The sequence below is a fragment of the Oryza sativa genome, chromosome 5 (genome assembly GCF_034140825.1).
Source record: "Oryza sativa Japonica Group chromosome 5, ASM3414082v1".
NCBI lineage: Eukaryota > Viridiplantae > Streptophyta > Magnoliopsida > Poales > Poaceae > Oryza > Oryza sativa.
The window spans coordinates 29,775,183-29,794,078 of NC_089039.1; the positions used below are offsets into that span (position 1 = coordinate 29,775,183).

The 18,896-nt window shown below is 46.5% G+C and overlaps 2 protein-coding genes and 1 long non-coding RNA gene across 3 annotated transcripts; all 3 read right to left on the bottom strand.

The window, feature by feature from the left end:
• Window positions 1–42: 42 nt before the first annotated feature.
• LOC4339806 (vacuolar cation/proton exchanger 1b-like) lies at window positions 43–5,236 on the bottom strand. The gene is made up of 10 exons (NM_001402657.1): window positions 4,440–5,236; window positions 3,009–3,076; window positions 2,628–2,656; window positions 2,124–2,542; window positions 1,892–2,032; window positions 1,632–1,748; window positions 1,473–1,526; window positions 953–1,069; window positions 733–826; window positions 43–585 (listed from the first exon to the last, which is right to left on the bottom strand). Exons 1-10 carry the CDS (start codon window positions 4,719–4,721, stop codon window positions 545–547), a joined length of 1,362 nt encoding a protein of 453 aa, NP_001389586.1. The 5' UTR covers window positions 4,722–5,236; the 3' UTR covers window positions 43–544.
• Window positions 5,237–6,969: 1,733 nt separating this feature from the next.
• On the bottom strand, window positions 6,970–12,768 carry LOC4339807 (uncharacterized). The gene is made up of 10 exons (XM_015785287.3): window positions 12,126–12,768; window positions 11,269–11,446; window positions 10,934–11,067; window positions 10,631–10,832; window positions 10,298–10,536; window positions 10,089–10,200; window positions 9,836–9,977; window positions 9,610–9,752; window positions 8,994–9,163; window positions 6,970–8,909 (listed from the first exon to the last, which is right to left on the bottom strand). Exons 1-10 carry the CDS (start codon window positions 12,336–12,338, stop codon window positions 7,146–7,148), a joined length of 3,297 nt encoding a protein of 1,098 aa, XP_015640773.1. The 5' UTR covers window positions 12,339–12,768; the 3' UTR covers window positions 6,970–7,145.
• Window positions 12,769–15,198: 2,430 nt separating this feature from the next.
• On the bottom strand, window positions 15,199–16,673 carry LOC107280890 (uncharacterized). Its single transcript, XR_001545882.3, has 3 exons — window positions 16,462–16,673; window positions 15,908–16,393; window positions 15,199–15,748 (listed from the first exon to the last, which is right to left on the bottom strand). It is a non-coding gene; the product is annotated as an uncharacterized lncRNA (long non-coding RNA).
• Between the last annotated feature and the right edge of the window lie 2,223 nt (window positions 16,674–18,896).

The window sequence follows — 18,896 nt, forward strand, 5'->3', positions numbered from 1 at the left end:
CGTTTAACATTTCCTCCCTCAATTTAATTTTCTTCGGTCAGTATCAAAGTTATGTCATACTATATATCTTTATTTTAAAATGTAATAATCTTAAGATGGATGTATATTCTAGTAGTTCGATAAACCTAAACAAACTCCTTTGAAAAAGATAAATATAAACAAACCATTCCAAAACGACCTAAACTAAAGCAACCCATTAAAACCCAATTGTGATTCCCTATTTGAATGACCAAACCAGCCAATTGCAGGGACGGATGGTTGGGTCGTGGTATCATCCTCTATCGTCCGTCAGTCTAAACAAACTGGATCCATGCATCGATCTCCGCCCAGTCCGGCTTCGATCGGCTGCCTCCTCAAGCAAGCAGATCGTCTCGTCTCCGCCGCCTGTGCTAGCTACGGTACTCGATCCTCTTCTCTTGTGCAAGCAGTAGTACAGTAGTGTACAGGAGTACTCCGTAGCTAGCACGTACTGTACGGACTCCATATATATGTTAGGCGCATGTACGTACGTTTCTGCTTCTGCGGTCTGCCTGTTAGTAATTTGCTACACAATCACATCCAGATGGTGAACACCGTCCGTCCCTCCTACACACACACACACACGCACACGTATATATATGATCAGTCGGCCGGCGATCGACCACACTATCAAATGCCAAATTACTACTCTACTCTACTGTCTAGTAGTGCTTCCTACATACTGTAGTAGAAAGTACATAACATAACATATACCTGCAGAACGCCGTCTTATAACGAAAAAGCACACGCTGATGACAGCGTAGCACAGGACAAGAATCAATCCCTTCAGATAATGTGATTCTCCCTCCTGAAACATATATATACTTCTAATAAAATACCGACAATCTTAAGAGTTTTACTGTACTACTGTATTTCACTTTGATTCTGAACAAGATCGAACCAATAATTTCAGCTTTTACTAGCTAGTACTTACCTGGAGGGTGAAGGCTGTCACTAATATTGCTAGAAACAGAGAGCCAGTCTCCAGCAGGTTGAAATCAAGATCCATTGGGATTCCCATAGTCCAGGCTACAATCACACTCACTGGAACCTGCCGCACAGTTCATCACTTCCATCACAACAACATACTAACACGCATGTCTACATACATACTCCACTAATAACTATTCCCTCCATTCCAAAATATAAGACACAACCACCCTTAACCCAAAGACCAAGAAATAGTTATTATCACCTTGTAGTTTGGATCATCCTAATAAATGTAATGCATGTATCCAATAGAGTTAGAGAATGTGAGAGTGAAGGATTTTAAAAAAAATAGTAATTTAATGGAGAATTGTCATAGTTAATGGCATGCATGTGTATGTATGTCTTACATTATGGAACATGTAAAAAAAAGTGGTTGTGTCTTATATTATGGAATGGAGAGAGTATCAATGTATAGAGCGAGGTTAGTAAATTACTAGTACTACGTACTAGCTACTCCTACATACCACAAACATGGAGATCTGTGTGGCAGAGCCCAAAGACACTCCGAGAGTAATATCCTGTCGTCACAAGTCACAACAAATTAATGATAAGAAAGACCAATACTCTGCTGCATATATATATATATATACTGTATGTGTGTGCTGCTTAATTATATGGAGTACCATCTTGTTCTTGAGAGCAAATATGACGGCACCGGCATGCTCTGCTGCGTTCCCAACGATGGGAAGCAAGATGATGCTAATGAAGCTCACTGATAGTTCCCATGATTCTGAGGCCGCCTGTACATTCACAAGATACGTACAAAAGGTGGTTTAGCTAGCTTCATTATGCATGCATCTTGCCAATTCACTGAAGATTAATACAGTACAGTACAGCAGCATATATGTAAATGGTACTAGGATGATATATATATATACTGTACCTCAATTGTGCTCACAACATACCCTGACAAGAGCGCAGTCAGGAGAGTCATGAGAGCCAGCCAAATCATGGCACTCGAGAATCCCAGTACTGGCTCATCATCTTGAGCGATCACTAAATCATCGTCGTCATCATCCTCAACCTAATTAGAAAAATATAATAATTACCATTTGGTGTTGGTGGGATCGAACGTAGTACAGGACATGCATCGATCAATCACAGACGGGACGTACCTGTTGGGGCTCAAACAGCTGGCGATGCGTGTTGAGTTGGAAGAAGAGGTAGGCCAGGTAGGCGATGAGCATGAGGATGCTGCAGGCACGCGACAGGTGGAGGGCGGCGTCGCCGGAGACGATGGCGTGGTCGCCGGAGGTGACGGCGTACCTGAGCATGAGCGGCAGGGAGTGGCAGAGGACGGCGAGCATGAGGAGGGCGGTGTTGACGTGAGCTTGCTTGGTGTCGTACGGCTGGTGGGCGCGGAGGTTGGCGATGCCGGCGAGGAAGAGGGAGGTGCCGAGGACAAGCAGCAGGTTGGAGAGGATGGATCCCAGCAGGGAGCATTTCACCACCTCAATCTTTCCTTCTCGCAGCGCCAACAGCGCGATTATCACCTCCGTCACGTTCCCAAATGTCGCGTTCAGTAGTCCTCCCACTGCAACCATGCATGCACTTCACTTGATGCATTTCCACTTGATCCTGATCGAAACGAATAGCTAGCATGCATGGAATTCACTTACCAGTAGGACCGGTGTAAAATGCAATCTGCCTGCATGCATACACGCAACCAATTAATTGTCACAAAATTCAAGATCACTATTATAATTACTCTCCCCCATTTATACTTATAAGTCACTTTGACTTTTCTAAAAGTTCGATCAAGTTTATAAAAAAATATATTAATATTTACAGCATTAAATTAATTTTATTAAAACTAACATTCAATATATTTTATATTTTTTCTTGTTTTATGTTAAAAATATTATTATAAAGTTAATTAAAACTAAAGAAGATTAATTTAGAAAAAAATCAGAACGACTTATGATCAGAAGAGTATATGGTTGCATGCATGCATGATGTACATTATCTGAGCATGGTAGGAATTAGTTAAGGGAGCTTACTCGGTGAGGAAGCTGAGTCGCTCAGCAAGAGGAACGAGGCCGATTAAGCTAAGCACAAACACCCACACCTGCAATTAATACTGTAAGAAAGCTGGTTGATCATTTAGTTTTTTTTTTGAATGGTTGATTATTTAGTTTGTACTTAGGTTGTGTTTAGATCTAGAGGTGAAAAGTTTTGGCGTATCGGATATACGAACACATATTTGAAGTATTAAACGTAGACTAATAACAAAACAACAAATGACAGATTCCGCATGTAAACTGTGAGATAAATTTATTAGCCTAATTAATCTATCATTAGTAAATGTTTACTGTAGCATCACATTGTCAAATCATGAAATAATTAGGCTTAAAAGATTTGTCTCGTAATTTACACACAATCTGTGTAATTAGTTATTTTTTTTATATTAATACTTCATGTATATGTCCAAACATTTGATGTGACAGGGTGAAAAATTTCACAGGGATCTAAACAGGCCTTTAGCTTAGGGATGTTACAGTAGTTTTTGGTTAGTACAGTACTAGTGGAGTGTATCTAGGACGCACCGTTGCCATATGGCTGAGATGCGACGACGAAAAATCCGTGACCGTGAGGAGGGGGATTAATATTAGCCTGGCCATGCATGTGATGGGTGTGTCAAGTGTCAACTTGCTTAATTGTTGCAATTCCATGATTCCATCTGTTTGTATTTTAATAGGGTTTCACAGGCTGCAGGCAACTTCACCACATGCGCGAGCACATGCACTCAGCTAGTACAAATTAATCTAATCGCCATCATCCGGCTCGATCTTGTATTCGTCATGTGTTGTTGGTGGAGTGTTTTTTTTTTTTGGAAAATTATAAAAAAAAACCTGTTATGCTAAGTTTAAAATACCCTCCTAATTTACTTTGGTTTGACGTAATTTAGTGCATCTCTTGATGAACATGGCCCCAAACATATTTCTCAGCGACACAGTACGCACTACTCACATCTTTCTTATCTCGAATCTAACGAACAAACCAAACATCGTTGAAACCCATGAGACAAATGCAGTTTATCTTGCGGTAACATAAATGTTCAAGAGCTAAGACTCACGACCTTCACTGCCTAACGATACGATGGGCGCCATGGGTAGGGATTATAGGGCTTGGCCAACAATTGGAGTTTTTTTGTGTTTAGCCCCGTAGTTTTTTTAAGCTTTAGCTTTTTATTTTGTTTTTTCTCTCTTACTCTAGTATAAGCCGGTCTGGCTGATTGTGTTGTGTAATTATACTTTTTTCTTCTAATATATTGACGTGTAATTCTTTTGCGCATCCGTAAAAAAAAAAAAGGGCTGGGATTATCGACCACAGTTCCTTGCCTAGTACTAGTATTGATATGAGCATGCTTGTGGCTTGTCATAAGAATGGACGAGCAACGTAAATTGGAGAGAGATGGATGAGGAGGGTACCTGTCCGAAGTGGAGGTAAGTGGCGGCGATGGCGAGGAGGACGGCGGGGAAGAGGAGGAAGAGCCTGGTGGTGAGGAGGACGTCGTTGAGATTGGCGAGGAGGGAGCGGAGGGCGGCGCAGGGAACCTTGTGGAGGAGGGAGGCGTCGGAGCTTTTGCGGAGGGAGGAAGATGAGAGGTTGTGTGCGGTGCGGCGGCGAGGAGACCCCGGAAGGAGGTGGTGCCGCACGGCCATCTCCTTGGCCATCGTATTCGACTCCATCATCATCCGCGACACTGGCATCAAGCTCTAGTTGTTCCTCGCTCGCTGAGTCGCTGTGCGTGGTTGGTTGGATGAGAGAGAGAGAGAGACGATCTATCGATTTCATACAAATGCGGCCGCCGTCGTGGTGCTAGGATTTTGCTGTATGTATGTAGTGAATGACTAATTGAGGAGGAATAGTATATTAATGGAGCAGCTCAGCTCATCGGGGTGGATGCAAATGTCAAATGCTCCATGACCAGAGTACTCCAGCATGCAGTAGTAGAATATGGAGTACAGATATTAATAATGAGGAGGCACAAGCACAACACAAGAAGAAGCAGAGAGAGAGAGAGAGTGGACTGATGGTCTGGTCGAATCCCGGGTTCTCTAAACTTAAACGTACAAAATATCACGCGAATAATTAGTATGCATTCTTGGTAGTACTCCTCCTGTTAATTATGCAGTTACTAGTAACTAGGCAAATGCAAAACCTCCGTCCAAAAGGTACCTACCATAGACAACGGAGCTGCAACAGAGCAGAAAGAAACCAATCCAATCCAAATCCAGTGAGGACTGAAGAGGAGGTGAGAGACTGACAAAAATGGAGGAAGCTCCGGTGGTCTATTCCGCTCCTTCCAGGGGCGTCGCCGTCGATCGCTGCTTCTCTTGTCTTCTATTGTGCTCCCCTCCCTAATCCAATCCGTACCCACCCAAGGGATGACAATCCCAATCATATTAAACCCTTTTCTTCTTTTGGATTTTTTGTCTCCGGTGCAACGCAGCCAAGGCCCACACGCTTACAAATAAAGTCCATACAAATCACGGCCCAACCCACCACACCAACCTATCCTTTTAGGCCCATTTGATGGATAATAGTTTGGAGGAAAACGTTCACATTATGTCCTCCAATTTATGGGTTGAGTTTCATTTGCATCCCTCAACCGTAAAATCAGGTATATAGCGCCCTTCAATTATCAAAACTAGATCAAATTGGGTCCCCTCTCAGTGGGGCATGCATGTCAGTGGGGCCCATCTCTCTTCCTTCCTTCTCTCTCTCTCTCACCATCCTCTCCTGCTGTAGGGCGGTGATGACATGTGCACACATGATGGAGGCTTGCAACATCGGGTAGACCAGCAGAGGCCCACTGGGCAGGGGAGCTCGATGTCAGCTGCTGCTCTGCTCGTCCTTCCATTGAGGCTCGGCTTCTTCCCAATCAACATCAACGTGCAGAGGGGATCCCCATTCCCCCGTCGAAAGCAGAGCGCCTCCCACCTTGATGGAAGAGGCAGTCAACGGCAACGACCTTGCATGGCTGTTCCAGGAGGCCGTCCTCAACCTCAAGCGCAACGCCAATGAGGTCCTAGCTAGGCTTCTCCTTGCCATTCATCATCGACACCTCTGCGCCCATCGCTATTCTGCAGCGCTCGCCGTCTTTGGCCACATAGGGAATTGTCGTCAAGGCGATAGTGGCGGCTTGGTGTCCTCTTCATCCTCAAGGGCTTGATGGTGGTCATGGGACAACAAGCAAACCCCTTTCCTTGGACACGACAGCGACAGTAGTGCTGGCTACACCAGGTACTTCGAGGCCTGCTACCCCGTCATCAGTAGCAAAGCCGGTGAAGGAAGGGACCTGTTGAGCGTGCATATGTTGTGACCACGGCGATGATTGGAGGAGATATTGAACTATATGCCACTTTTAGATGTGGCAATTAACTGTTTGCCACTAGACTCACATGTCATAGACACATGTGGACCCACATGTCATTGAGATATGTGTGGCAAATAGTTAATTGCCAAATCGAAAAGTGGTAAATAGTTAAATGCCCCTTATTGGAGATAGAGAAAAATGGAATCGTAAGGGGAAAGAGTGAAAGGTCCCACATATATTTTTTGTTTCTATTTTTTCAACTATAATTCCACATGAACCCCAGAGCATATTAGAGACCATGACACATTATGAAACCACCAACCAAACCGTGAGGGATGTAAATTTACCCCGCTTTAATAGTTGGGGGTATCCTTCATATCTAGTTTTACCGTTCTAGTACATGAATCAAACTGGGGCTATCGTTGAGGGATTTAAAGTGAACTTTTTCCTAGTGTGGACCAGCGTTATTGGGCTGGGGTACAGTTAAAAAATGAATTGCTCCTACTATAGTTGAACTAACATTTTTCACTCTGCATTATACTCCATATGTTTTGCATATATTTTGCATTATACTCCCCTGTTTCTTGTCTGAGGCTGAGCAGATTCGAGCAGGGAGGCCATGCATAGGGCAGAATAGATGAAGGTGAAGTTGTGCACTCTGGTTGCTCTGTAGTGGACAGGGAAGAAGAGGGACATCACCAGCTTCATCGCTGGATTGATCGTCTTGCATACATTGAATGATTGATTGCTATACTAGTACATATACATACACGAAGAACATAGTATATATTGTAGCTGCTGCCGTACCCATCTGCTACCTGTTGGAGAAGATGGCCTCAAGATCCTTGTAGAGTCCCTTGGACTTGGAGCTCCACTGCGAATGCGAGTTCTCGGGTCCCTTCGCCTTGGAGTCCGACGACGACGCCACCGACGACATGCTCCGGCTCCCACCCTTTGCTCTGCTCCCCGACGCCTCCGCCTCCCCTCCCTGTCCCTCCTTGCTGAAGCTCGCCTTGGCCATCTCCCTCAGCTGCCCCAGCCACGACCTCTCCGTGCCACCACCACCACCACCCAGTGCCACTGCCTCCGGCTGCTCCTGCTGCTTCTTCATCTTCTCCAGCTGCTCTCCAAGCGCCGACGACGGCAGCACCAGCAGCAGCAGCCCCACCCACGCCGCCTTCGCGCCCTCCACGAACGACCTCCTGTCCGAGCTCAGCAGCCGCACCTGCCGGTACAGCGCGTTCCACTCGTTGCACACCTGCGCCGCCAACGCCACCGCGAACACCGTCAGCATGGCCAGCCCTACCCCGCTCCCCTCCGCCACGGCGCTGCCCCCGCTGTCCACCAGCCGAAGGCATGCGGCGAACACCAACACCTCGCTTGCCACCGCCACGATCTCCACCAGCTGCACCCGCTTCTTGATGAAGGGCTTCTTGAGCACCATGAAGAAGAGCTGGAAGGAGGCGATGGCGAGCACCACCACGGCGTGCGCCCGCGACGAGTGGTCCGACGACGCGTGCGCGCCCGCCACGATCCCCAGCGCCACCCGCTTCACCGACTCCAGGAACGTGTAGTAGATCCGCAGTATGCCGAACAGCTTCTGCAGGAACGGCGCCTCGGCGTCCTCGTTCTCGTCGTCGGACACGATGATCCGCTCCGCCGCGCGCTTGCCGCCGCTGCCGCCGGCGATCTGCGAGAGCATGTACTTGGGCGGGCCGCGCAGGTCCTCGAAGAGCGGGCCGAGCTTGACGAGGCAGGCGGTGCGGGCGGGGTCCTTCCACGTCCACTGTCCACGCTTGCCGGGTCCCAGCGTCCGGCGAACAATCTCCTGGTACCAGTGGTACTCCCGCCCCTCCTGGTGCACCTCCTTGTACTGCAGCAGCCTCCCCGTGGTGACGCCCAGCGACAGGAACAGCAGCAGCGCTACCAGGAACGCCGTTAGCACCCCCGTCAGCACGATCCCGACGGCCAGCCCCGCCGTTGTGCCGCCTCGGATCAGCGCCGCCGACGCCTGGGACACGCAGGGCATGGCGAGGATGACGAGCATCAGCTCCAGCCTGGGGAACACGAGCGCACCGACGTGTGTGTGGCTGTGCCTGTGGCGCAGCTTGAGGTAGAGGAGGAGGGTGGCGTGCAGCAGCAGGAAGGCGGCAGCGATGACGGCCAGCCAGAAGATGTTCCTGAAGAAGTACTTCCATCCGTCCAGATCCTGCAGCTTCATGATGATCTGCGCCTCGGGCTTCATGTCCTGGTTCTCGAACAGATACCGGTACTCCATGGCGGTGAGAGGCTTGCCGTCCAATGGCGACGTCGACGGCATGGCCATTGCAACTCCTGGAGCTGCAGGAGGGCGGCGGAGGACGTCGGCGGCGAGAGCGGTGCGGTCGAGCATCTCGGAGTAGGCGATGGCGGGCATGGTGGAGTAGCCGACGAAAGGATCGGCAGAGGGGCCTTCCCATGGGAGGCGCATGTAAGGGATGCTCCACTCCAGCCCCTTGCTCAGCTCGTAGTACTCCACCGGCAGATTTATCGACAGCCATCGCGACAGCGCGAATACCTGAATGTGGCACGCCATTCTCTGAAACCAACATCGCCATCGATTACTGCTCTACCTGCTAGTTACTCCATATGATTCTATGGAATTCGATTGTAGTGTACCAACCAAGAGATTTCGTGATGGCTCGGATACGAGGTAAGAAGGCGGCCTCTGGATGACACCTGATGCCAGTAGCGACGATGTTGAAACAGTCAGCAGCGTGGCGAATGCTGCGGTTGCTGTAAAAATTACCGTCGTCACGATCGCGATCGATGATGATGATGCAGGAACAGAATCTGCACTCAACACAGTAAAAATGCACACAATTAGTTCGTGCGTGCATCTGTCTGCTATTGCTACCTAATAATTCAGGTTTTGACGAGCATGCATATATGGACTCTGCTTATGCTAGCTGACAATTACTACTACATTACGTATCCAGACTCATGTTACTAAGATTTACTCCCTCCGTCACAAAAAAAGACAAACCCTGGTTTCCGTGCCCAATGTTTAACCATCCGTCTTATTCAAAAAAATTATGAAAAAAATTAAAAAGACAAGTCACGCACAAAGTATTAATCATGTTTTATCATCTAACAATAATAAAAATACGAATTATAAAAAAAATTCATATAAGACGGACAGTCAAAGTTGGACACGTAAACCTAGGGTTTGCCTTTTTTTGGGACAAAGGGAGTATGTATTTTGGAACGAAGAGAGCAAGTAGTAATGATGCCCTTACAATGCCTCACTTCCAGACGATCTGACGGTAAGTTGGTATTTCCTGCAACGTCCTGAGCAGAGTTCTCGGCGACGTGGACCGAAACCAGATTATCAACCGCCTGTATCTGCGCTGTGTATATGCTCTTACTAGCTTCATGGAAGCTGAAAACCACGACGAATTCGTTTAATTATTAGGAAGCTGCATGCATGCATATGGATGGATGGATAGATGGGTTTGTTCTTGCCTGAGGAGATTGCCCCCGGAAACCTGCACCGCAGAGGAAGTGAAGTTGAAGACAGGCTTTGCAAACTTTATCAAAACCGGGATGTTGCGTGAACTTGTTCTGACAGTGGATGTCGCCAGCTTAACAGAAGGCCTTTGATTATCTGAACAAACATTCTCTTGTACACGTGTTATCGTATTGAAAACTGAAAGTAACGTATGGATTGAGTGGAAGTGGAGCAGAGTAGTACTGTATATATGATTGGCTTACTAACCGTAAAGAAAAGTGTATGGCTCTGAAGAAGAAACAGGAGTTCCTTGTCTGCTGATTATGGAATTCCCGTCACAGGAAACAGTGACAACGGCGGTGTTGGATGTCCTCTTAACCTGGAAATGGTATGGAATGAAGGTTGTTAACCCAGCAAGCAATTAAGCAGTGGGATTAGCTAGGACATGACAGTGAGAGTGGATTAGAGTAACGTACGAGGTATCCAAAGCGGCGATTCCCGAGCGTGCTTCGGTTGGTTGGCGTGAGAATGGCATCGGTGGCGGTGAGAGCGGCGAGGATTTGGGAGGAAGAATTCATGACGGGTTCAGCGAAGGAGAGGTATACCCTGAGGTCCTTGTCGTCGTTGGTGGCTTCCACCACCCTGGTGGCGCCCTCGATCTGAAGCAGCTTCTCAGGGATGCTGCTGCCGATGTTCATCGAGTCGCTCCGTCTGTCTGCAGTACATCCAATCTCGATCGATCATGAATAATACTAGTACTAGCAAGCAAGCAAAGCAAATGAAAGTGTATCTAGTGTAGGTATACGTACCGAAGCGCAGGGTGAAGGTAGAGTTGGCGGTTCTGATGAAGTGGTGGCCGGCAGCATCGGTGCAGAAGCCCTTGGCCATGACGAGAATGAGGCGGCCATAGAGCAACTCCGGCGGGATGGTGACGTGGACGGAGTATTGCAGGGCAGGGCGGAGGACCTGAAGACTCGACGGATCCACGCGCCCGGGACCGTACACGCTCAGCTGCAAATGCAAAATTCCAATTAATACCGTATTACATTCCATTCCATTCAGTAACAAAATGATACTACTCCATGTGGTAGTGTACTAGTGGCTCGTAGTACATGGCAGTAGGTGGCGTTGCAGGTGAATCCGCCTCCGCCGGGGCAGGGCTCGGAGAAGGAGACGAGCACCGACACGTTGGATCCGCTCGTGAACCCCGCCTCCGCCTTCACGGACGCCGTCGGAGCAACCGTGTCTGCATCCAAACCATTTTCATTTCTACTACTATAAGGTTCCCGCCTGTTAACCACATTACTGGAGTTGTACGTACGAGTACTGTACTAGTAACGGCAACAATCAAATCAAATACTAGTACAAGTAAAAAGGATGGGAATTAATTAAAATGCTACTACTGTACTGTCTAGCAATAGTAATAGGGTGTTGTTACTGAACCAACCAACATCCCAGGCGTAGGTGGCGCAGGTTGTTGTTGTTGTTGTTGTTGGTGGTCGTCCCGCACCCGCGCACACAGCCAAGGTGTGGTTGCCGTCTTTCAGCCGCGAGTACCTCACCACCGCTGTCCCGTTGCTGCTGCTGCTGTTTCTTCCGCACTCCCACGCCCTCTCCCCGTCCACCTGCATTCACGCATGCACCCAAATACCAACTTACATTCGCATCTTCTTCAATACTCCTACCTTTTTTCTCACTTAATTAACCTCCTTCCTACAAAAAAAAAAACCTTGATACTACTACTACAATGCTGTACCACAACTTGTTGGCTTGTTGCAAATCAAATGGTCTAATCCGCCAAGACATTTCCACCTACCTATATAGTAATCTGACCAACATCTATGATCTATCCTTGTCATGGTAGTACTATACTAGTAGTATCACCGGAGAAATTGATGCATCGATGAATGCATCTACTATGAGGCTATTATTAACTGACTAATTGCTCTTTCAGGGGACCAGGCACCCAAATCCACAAAAAGGCACGGCATATGCTAACTGAAACCACATTTTTACACTTGATTCTCTCTATGCATTCCACTGGAGTAGGAGTACTCCACTACCACTACCTAGGGAGATAACTCGAGGCAACACATGACATTAGCAACTGTAAAAAAAAAAGAGATTTCATTTCAGACAGAAGCTACTCCTAGGTAGCACCGCACGCACACATTTGGAAAATAAAAATGATGGATGTCGAAATTAATGCCGAGACATGGAATATATGCAATGCGAGTGCGTGATGAAGCAGATGAGCTAGAAAAGCATGGAATGGAAGCAGGCAGGTGGAAAGTGAGGAGTGACCTTGCAGGTGATGAGGCAATCCTGGCACGGGCCTGATCCATTGGTGTGCAGGACCTGGAAGGTGAAGACGGCCGACGCCGACCTGGAGACGCGGGGAGGGGTCTTGGAGAAGCTGACGGAGACCACGTCATCGGCAGCATCGGAGGAGCACAGGAGCGCCGCCGCCGCCGCCGCAACCGCAAACACGACGCCGCCCCAGCTCTTCCACACCATCCTACGCGCGCCTACTATTATCTACTCCTACTCCCTAGCTACTCAGCAGCAGCAGCTTGCTATGCTACTCCAGTACTGTTGCAAGAGAAAAGCTCAAGAAGTTACACCTGGTGTGTGTCGACCTACTGAGCTACTCCTACTGAATTCATTCATGCAGGCACCCAGCCAACAGTGTTATGGACTGGAGTACTGGACAGGGAGGGAAGTGAATGCACGCCACGCTGCTGCCTCTGCCTTTGGGAAAGGAAAGCTAGAGCTCCCTCTTGACAATGGCAGTATTACTGACTTGAGTTCAGTGTGGTGAGGTCGCAGTGCAGTAAGTATGGTGGTAGATTGGAACAGACAAAAAATGAAGGGAGGGAGGGAGGGAATAATGGTGGGGGACAGACAGGAGGGGAGAGGGGGCCAAATGCACACTGGCAGGCATCGCATCGCCCGCCATGTGAAGGACGAGACGGACCATGGTTGAAATGCATGGTTGGCTGCAATGCAAGCAGAGGACTGAAGAAGAGGAAATGGATTGGATGATGCACATGAGGACTAGAGCGCCCAAACTGTCTTTTGTGCATTTCTACCTTTTATCCTATTTTCCCTAATCCTTTCAATAATCAATCAATCCTCCTTCCTACTCACTAGCTCGGATGTAATCCATGTCATTCGATCGGCCTAGCTTGCTTCCATCCATAGACAGGAAGAAAACAACAACCAGCGCGAGATGCACAGATTGCTACAGTACGCGACGATCCAAATTTGCGAGCAATACTGATCAACTGTGGCAGCAAGGACAAACATGCAGCTATCACCGATCGAGGCACTGAAATTTCAGTCATACGGTGGCGACATGACGATGTTACGTAATCAAAATTAAGGATGGGCCTCGCTCGCGAACCACTGAATCAGGATATGATGCCTGGGGATTAGCTCACCATGGGTGGCTGCTGTCCGTCATTTAGACCATGCATCAACAACAACACCTAGTAACTCTTCACTAGTTACATCGATCAAAGATGGAGTACTACATACATGTAAGAGTAGTTAATACTAGTTTATTTATCTCAGCGCGCTCAGTTATCATCGAAAAATAAGGGTTTTCTGACAGCAAGGCATACTGCTAGTTGCCAAAATGCAATCGGTGACATGCAGGTCCCAAAATATGATGGTAGGAGTATATATTGGACCAGCAAGCCACAAACCCTCTTAAACTTCTTCTTTCACCCTCACCCTCAACAACAACATGCATGGTCCTCATCACAGACAGATTCACGGTGCTGTGTGAAACATACGAGTAACTAGTACATAATCTCAAATAAGCATATGATTGTAGCACAAAAATAGGGGAATCCTCTCTGAATCTTGGAGGAGACTCCAGATCTGTACGTGCACATGCAGCAGCTGCCTGCCCCCCGCAATAACCACCATGCACATTGTAGGTCAGCTAACTTCATATATACTCCAGTTTCTAGTATTCTTCTATTGTGTTGTGTCACCTTTTCTACACTGGTCTCCAAGATTCATATCGTACTTCGTACATACCACAGTGATTTAGTAAAGAAATTCTTACCACAACTTGTGTTTTTTCCAAAAAAAAAATGCAAGTCGGAAGAACAAGAACATGTCCATTCTATTTCGTGGTGAGCGTTAGTAGTAGTAGACGACAAACAAGCTAGGTGTGGTAAGGCCTGATTCATAGTGCGCAGCGGTTATAAAAGAAATTGTCATGCATCCATGGGCAGCTCTGAATTAACGTCGTGTCGCCAGGGAGAAGGGGGCACTATTTCAGAGGGTCGGTCTGTAACATGTAGTATTGCCAATATAATTCATCTGAGCATTTACACATGTGTACAACTGTATTGACTGCAGATCGACGACGAGGGAATCCAGTCAGAGACGTCGTTGGACGGATCAAACCTTTTCTCCATTGTAAATCAGGCAGATCACTGCAGCTGTAGTACTACTAGTGCTGGAGTCATGTGATTATCACTGAAGATTACTGCAGTCCATCCGGTTGCCTCCGACTGATGAATGAAGAATCAATCAGTAGCAAGAGCATCCCAGGTTAGTTGATTTTTCAAATTATTTATATTTTAAAAGATTTAAAAAATAAACATTCCAAAGTTCTTAAAAAAACATACTCCTTCTGCCCAACTGTAGGGCGAGGCATATAAATCCCCTACAGTACGGCAATCTATATAACGTGGCACCTGGCGAGAGAGGCGTGCCATGGCAATTTTTGCAAGCAGCCCCTTCTCAGCAATAAATCGCATTCCCCTATAGCGATTTATCGCCAGGAGGGAATGGTATGGAAAATTATCACAGCGCAAAGTTGGGTGATGGATGGAGTGTGCCATGTCAATTTTGCAGGCGGCCTCCTCCTGGCGATAAATCGCCCTTCCCTAAAGCGGTTTATGACCGGGAGGGGGTCGTCTGTAAAATTTGGCAGGCATTGAGGAATATATTTATGTAAAACTTTAAAATTGTAATTTATTTTTTTAATATTTTAAAAAATAAATAAAAAATCAGGTTAGTTCCCGGCTAATATATGATGAAGTCAAATTGGACCTTTTCCACTTGTATCATCATTGTTGGGTTCTCGAAGCCAACCCATCCTGCTCTAAATAGTACTCCGTAGGGCTGGGCCTGTTTAGTTCGTGAAAAGAAAAATTTTGGGTGTCACATTGGACGTTTGACCGGATGTTGGAAGGGGTTTTTTGGTATGAATGAAAAAACTAATTTCATAACTCGCCTGGAAACCGCGAGACGAATCTTTTGAGCCTAATTAAGCCGTTACTAGCACATATGGGTTAGTGTAGCACTTATGGCTAATCATTGGACTAATTAGGCTAAAAGATCCGTTTCGCGATTTACATGTAAATTGTGCAATTAGTTTTTTATCTATATTTAATGCTCCATACATATGTCAAAAATTAGATGTGATGTTTTTTTAACTAAACAACCCCGTAGTATTAGGAAAAAGTACACCGAAGGTCTCTCAACTTGTTATCGAGTTAGAAAATTGTCTCCCAACCGCAAAACTAGATATATGACATCTCTCAACTCACAAAACCTTTGACTTTAGGTCCTTCGATGGTTTTGATCTGATGTGACGGTTGAGTCAGCGTGGGACCCATATGTCAGGATGCCACGTCATCCCTTTCCCATTCCTCCTATTTCTCTCGCTTCTTTGCGCAGGGCCGGCGGGTGGGGAGGATGCCGTCATCGTTGAAGAAGCCGCACGCGTCCGGCGAGTCGCGTGGCCCCGACAACCCCCACAGCGGGTCACCAGCCTCCGCCGCGTGCCGCCTCAGCTGCTGCAGCATGTACTTGTGTCGTAGCACTGGAACTCGCCCACCTCCCGTCGCTCCCGACGGGTATCGGAGCTCGCCGTTCGGTCCCAACCCCACTGTCACATCCTGCGAGAGGAAGAAGAGATCCTGGAATGATAATGCACACATGCGTCCATGGTAGATGGTCGGCCGGCACAGGACTGCGGCGACAACGGTGAACGGCGGCGCGACGGTGAAAACGGATCGGAGGGCACCGGAAGGAAGAGCATGACGCGGGGAACTCACCGAGGGGCAGCTCGACGACGACGGACGGCAAAGGGAGCTTCAAACAGCGACGAGGTCGGGTCCAAGGCGACGGCGGCGTTCGACGCTCTTTGGCGGCAACGAACGGGTGGACGGTCTTCACCTTGGTCCTGCGAATCCAACGGAGGCGACATCTAATCTTGGCGTCGATGGGAATGCCGGTGAGGCTTGGCCGGAGGCGGAGTAGATCGATCGAGTTCACACTTGACAGTGACAGCGGTGTTCCGGTGGCTTGTGGCTTCGAGGAGATGGTTGCCGGCGGTCTTCGTTTGGCGAGATGCGGCTGGAGCAGCAGCCGGCGGCGTTATGTAAATCAGTGATTCAGTAAATTTAATTTGGGTATATATGTGCGCCATGTCCGTCCCGCTCCTCCGTCTCGCTCGCCGTAGCACTTGTGATTTCCACCGCCGTCCTCCCACTCGTCGGAGCGGAGGTGCGTCCGCCGCCGGATTGTCAAACGACCCCCACCTGCAAGACCGCGGGTTTGTCAGCGAGGTCAATTGCATACATGCCCATGCGTGCAAGCTAAAACTCACAGGATTTATTTTCATGGCGGGTTGCTGCCACCAGAGGTAGGACTAGGAGTTGAAGACGAGGATACGTCGGCGTGGGCGGCGTGCTTGTTGATGGAGGCGGCGCGGACGATCCGGTCAGCGATGCGGTGGCGCAGCGGGTGATAGGAGTTGGATTCCACCAGCACCTTGCCGCGCGCGTTAACAACACCTTCATGGCGCACCACCACTCCAACAGAGGAGAGGGAAGGAGGAAGGGAGAGAGTTAGAGGAAAAAGGAAAGGTGCTAACGTGGACACCTTGACATGTGGGATCCACGTGGGTCCTATGCTGACTAAGCCGTCACGTCGGATAAAATTGGGTCAAAACCACCCAAGGACCTAAAGTGAACAGTTTTGTAAGTTGAGGGATGACAATATCTATTTTTACGATTGGAGGATGATTTTGTAACTCGATGACAAGTTGAGGGACCTTCGGTGTACTTTCTCCGTAGTATTATGGGCTTATGGCCACATCCCCGCGTATAGGTCGAGAAATCTAGGCGCATACATATACGAGGCCTGGGATTTGGGCCCCCTCAACCTCAAGGGCCGAATGTGATCTCGCTCGCTCAACTTCTTTTCGGTCCCCCATCCCCATCCCCATGTAAGATACCATAGAGTTTTAATCTTTGAATGAATTCTTGGCACAGCAAACAAGGAATGAAATGTCTAAAATCATCGGATAAGTGGCTGAATTAGGCTTGGTTCGATAGTAGTACTTCTAGCTGTAGCTTTGCGATGGTATAATGTATAACGATATGAGTTACTAGGGTACGAGTTGTAATTAACTATTCACTGTTAATAAACTCAAAAGGTAAGTTTACTTTTTAAAAAAAACTTACATAAAGTTTCCTTTTAGAAAAACCACACCGTATAACAGTTTAAAATTTGCTCACAGTAAATGAGCTAGTTGAAAAAGCAAAACGTGGAAACATAACCCTTAGGGCTCCTTTGAATCAAAGGATTTATATAAGTATTTCATACGATTCAAATCATATAGGAAATTTTCCTATTTGGCCCTTTGATTCAAAGGATTGAAGCTTTCCAAATCCTATGAAATTTTTATGGAATGGCACATTGCATGTGGATTTTGGAGAAAATTTAGCAAGAGCTCCAACCTCTTGGAAAATTTCCTTTGAGTCTATCTCTCTCATCCGATTCCTGTGTTTTTCATGCGCTCCAGTCAAACGACAATTCCTGTGTTTTTCTTGTGTTTTGTAATCCTCTGTTTTACACTTCAATTCCTGTCAGAATCCTGTGTTTTTTCTATTCTTTTGTTTTTTCTACCCTGCGATTCAAAGGGACCTTTAGAGTGTGTTTTTTGCATGGCTGTAGAGGAAAATTTGTAGCGCACGTGAAACGAGAAAACCCATTAAATTAAAAAATAAATACATTTGATTTTTTTAAAAAAACAAAATTTATATAAAAATTTATTGTAAAATACGTATCATTTAACCGTTTAAAAAATATATTAAGAAATTGAAATGTGGAGTTAAAAGAAAAGAGCTGAGCTTAGTCCCACTAGGCCACTACTACAGTCAAAATAATTGAAAATTTGCAGCTACACTATTAGTTTTCAAAATAATTGAAAAGTGAGTAGTTTAGTGGTTTCGTGCAGTGTGCGGAGCATTGTTGTACGCAAGCATGCATGTGTGCACGTGGGCAGCCACGTGGCAATATAAAAACCAACTCGTCTACATCTTTGAGATGCAGACAAGAGTCAATGCCGTTCTAAGAAAACCATGAGATATCGTACGAGTAGAAAATAGAATTGAGTAAATTACATAAATTTTCTAAATATTGACTAAGAAACAGCACACTAGGAGTAGGGGATATGCTTCCCAGCGGTCTAAACATGTATAAACTGTTCGTTCCTTACTTTTTTATGTGCCCGTGATTTAGATCCCGCGTACCTCCTAAGAGGCCAAATCTAAAAAAGCGGTTTGTTCTGCTCCCCGCTGAAAGAGCTCGGGCTCCGATAGATATATAATCGTAGTTACTTTCTTCGGGTTAATAGTATTTATCATCTTGATCAAAGCTGATGTTAAACTTTAAAATATTTGATTATATCATAGAAATATGAACGATATGTATAGAGTAGTATTAGAAAATACTACAACAAAATTGTTGATATTTCTAGTTACATTATAATAAAAAATAATAGTTAATGCTATTTATTTGAAACGATAAATACTGTCAAACCTGAAGGGAATATGGTACTAGTGCTACACAAAAGCACACAGTTTTGATAAATTCTACTTATAAATCAGACCTGACATTTTAGATGGTAATTTTATATAATCTGACAGAAACTCTAAAGTGGATAAAAGAACTTGTGGATCTTACATGTTTGTTTTGGGTTTTTATGATTTTAGTTTTGTGAAGCACGGATACTGTAATACCTAGGATTATGTATCA

Excerpts from the sequence above, each read along its gene's own strand:
- LOC4339806 (NM_001402657.1), bottom strand. The coding sequence starts at position 4,721 with ATGCCAGTGTCGCGGATGATGATGGAGTCGAATACGATGGCCAAGGAG. Across the intron at positions 2,543-2,627 it reads ATTTTACACCGGTCCTACTG|TGGGAGGACTACTGAACGCG; the intron begins GTAAGTGAATTC and ends GCATGGTTGCAG. Across the intron at positions 1,527-1,631 it reads TTGCTCTCAAGAACAAGATG|GATATTACTCTCGGAGTGTC; the intron begins GTACTCCATATA and ends TTGTGACGACAG.
- LOC4339807 (XM_015785287.3), bottom strand. The coding sequence starts at position 12,338 with ATGGTGTGGAAGAGCTGGGGCGGCGTCGTGTTTGCGGTTGCGGCGGCG. Across the intron at positions 10,833-10,933 it reads GCAACGCCACCTACTGCCAT|CTGAGCGTGTACGGTCCCGG; the intron begins GTACTACGAGCC and ends TTGCATTTGCAG. Across the intron at positions 9,978-10,088 it reads GCCATACACTTTTCTTTACG|ATAATCAAAGGCCTTCTGTT; the intron begins GTTAGTAAGCCA and ends ATGTTTGTTCAG.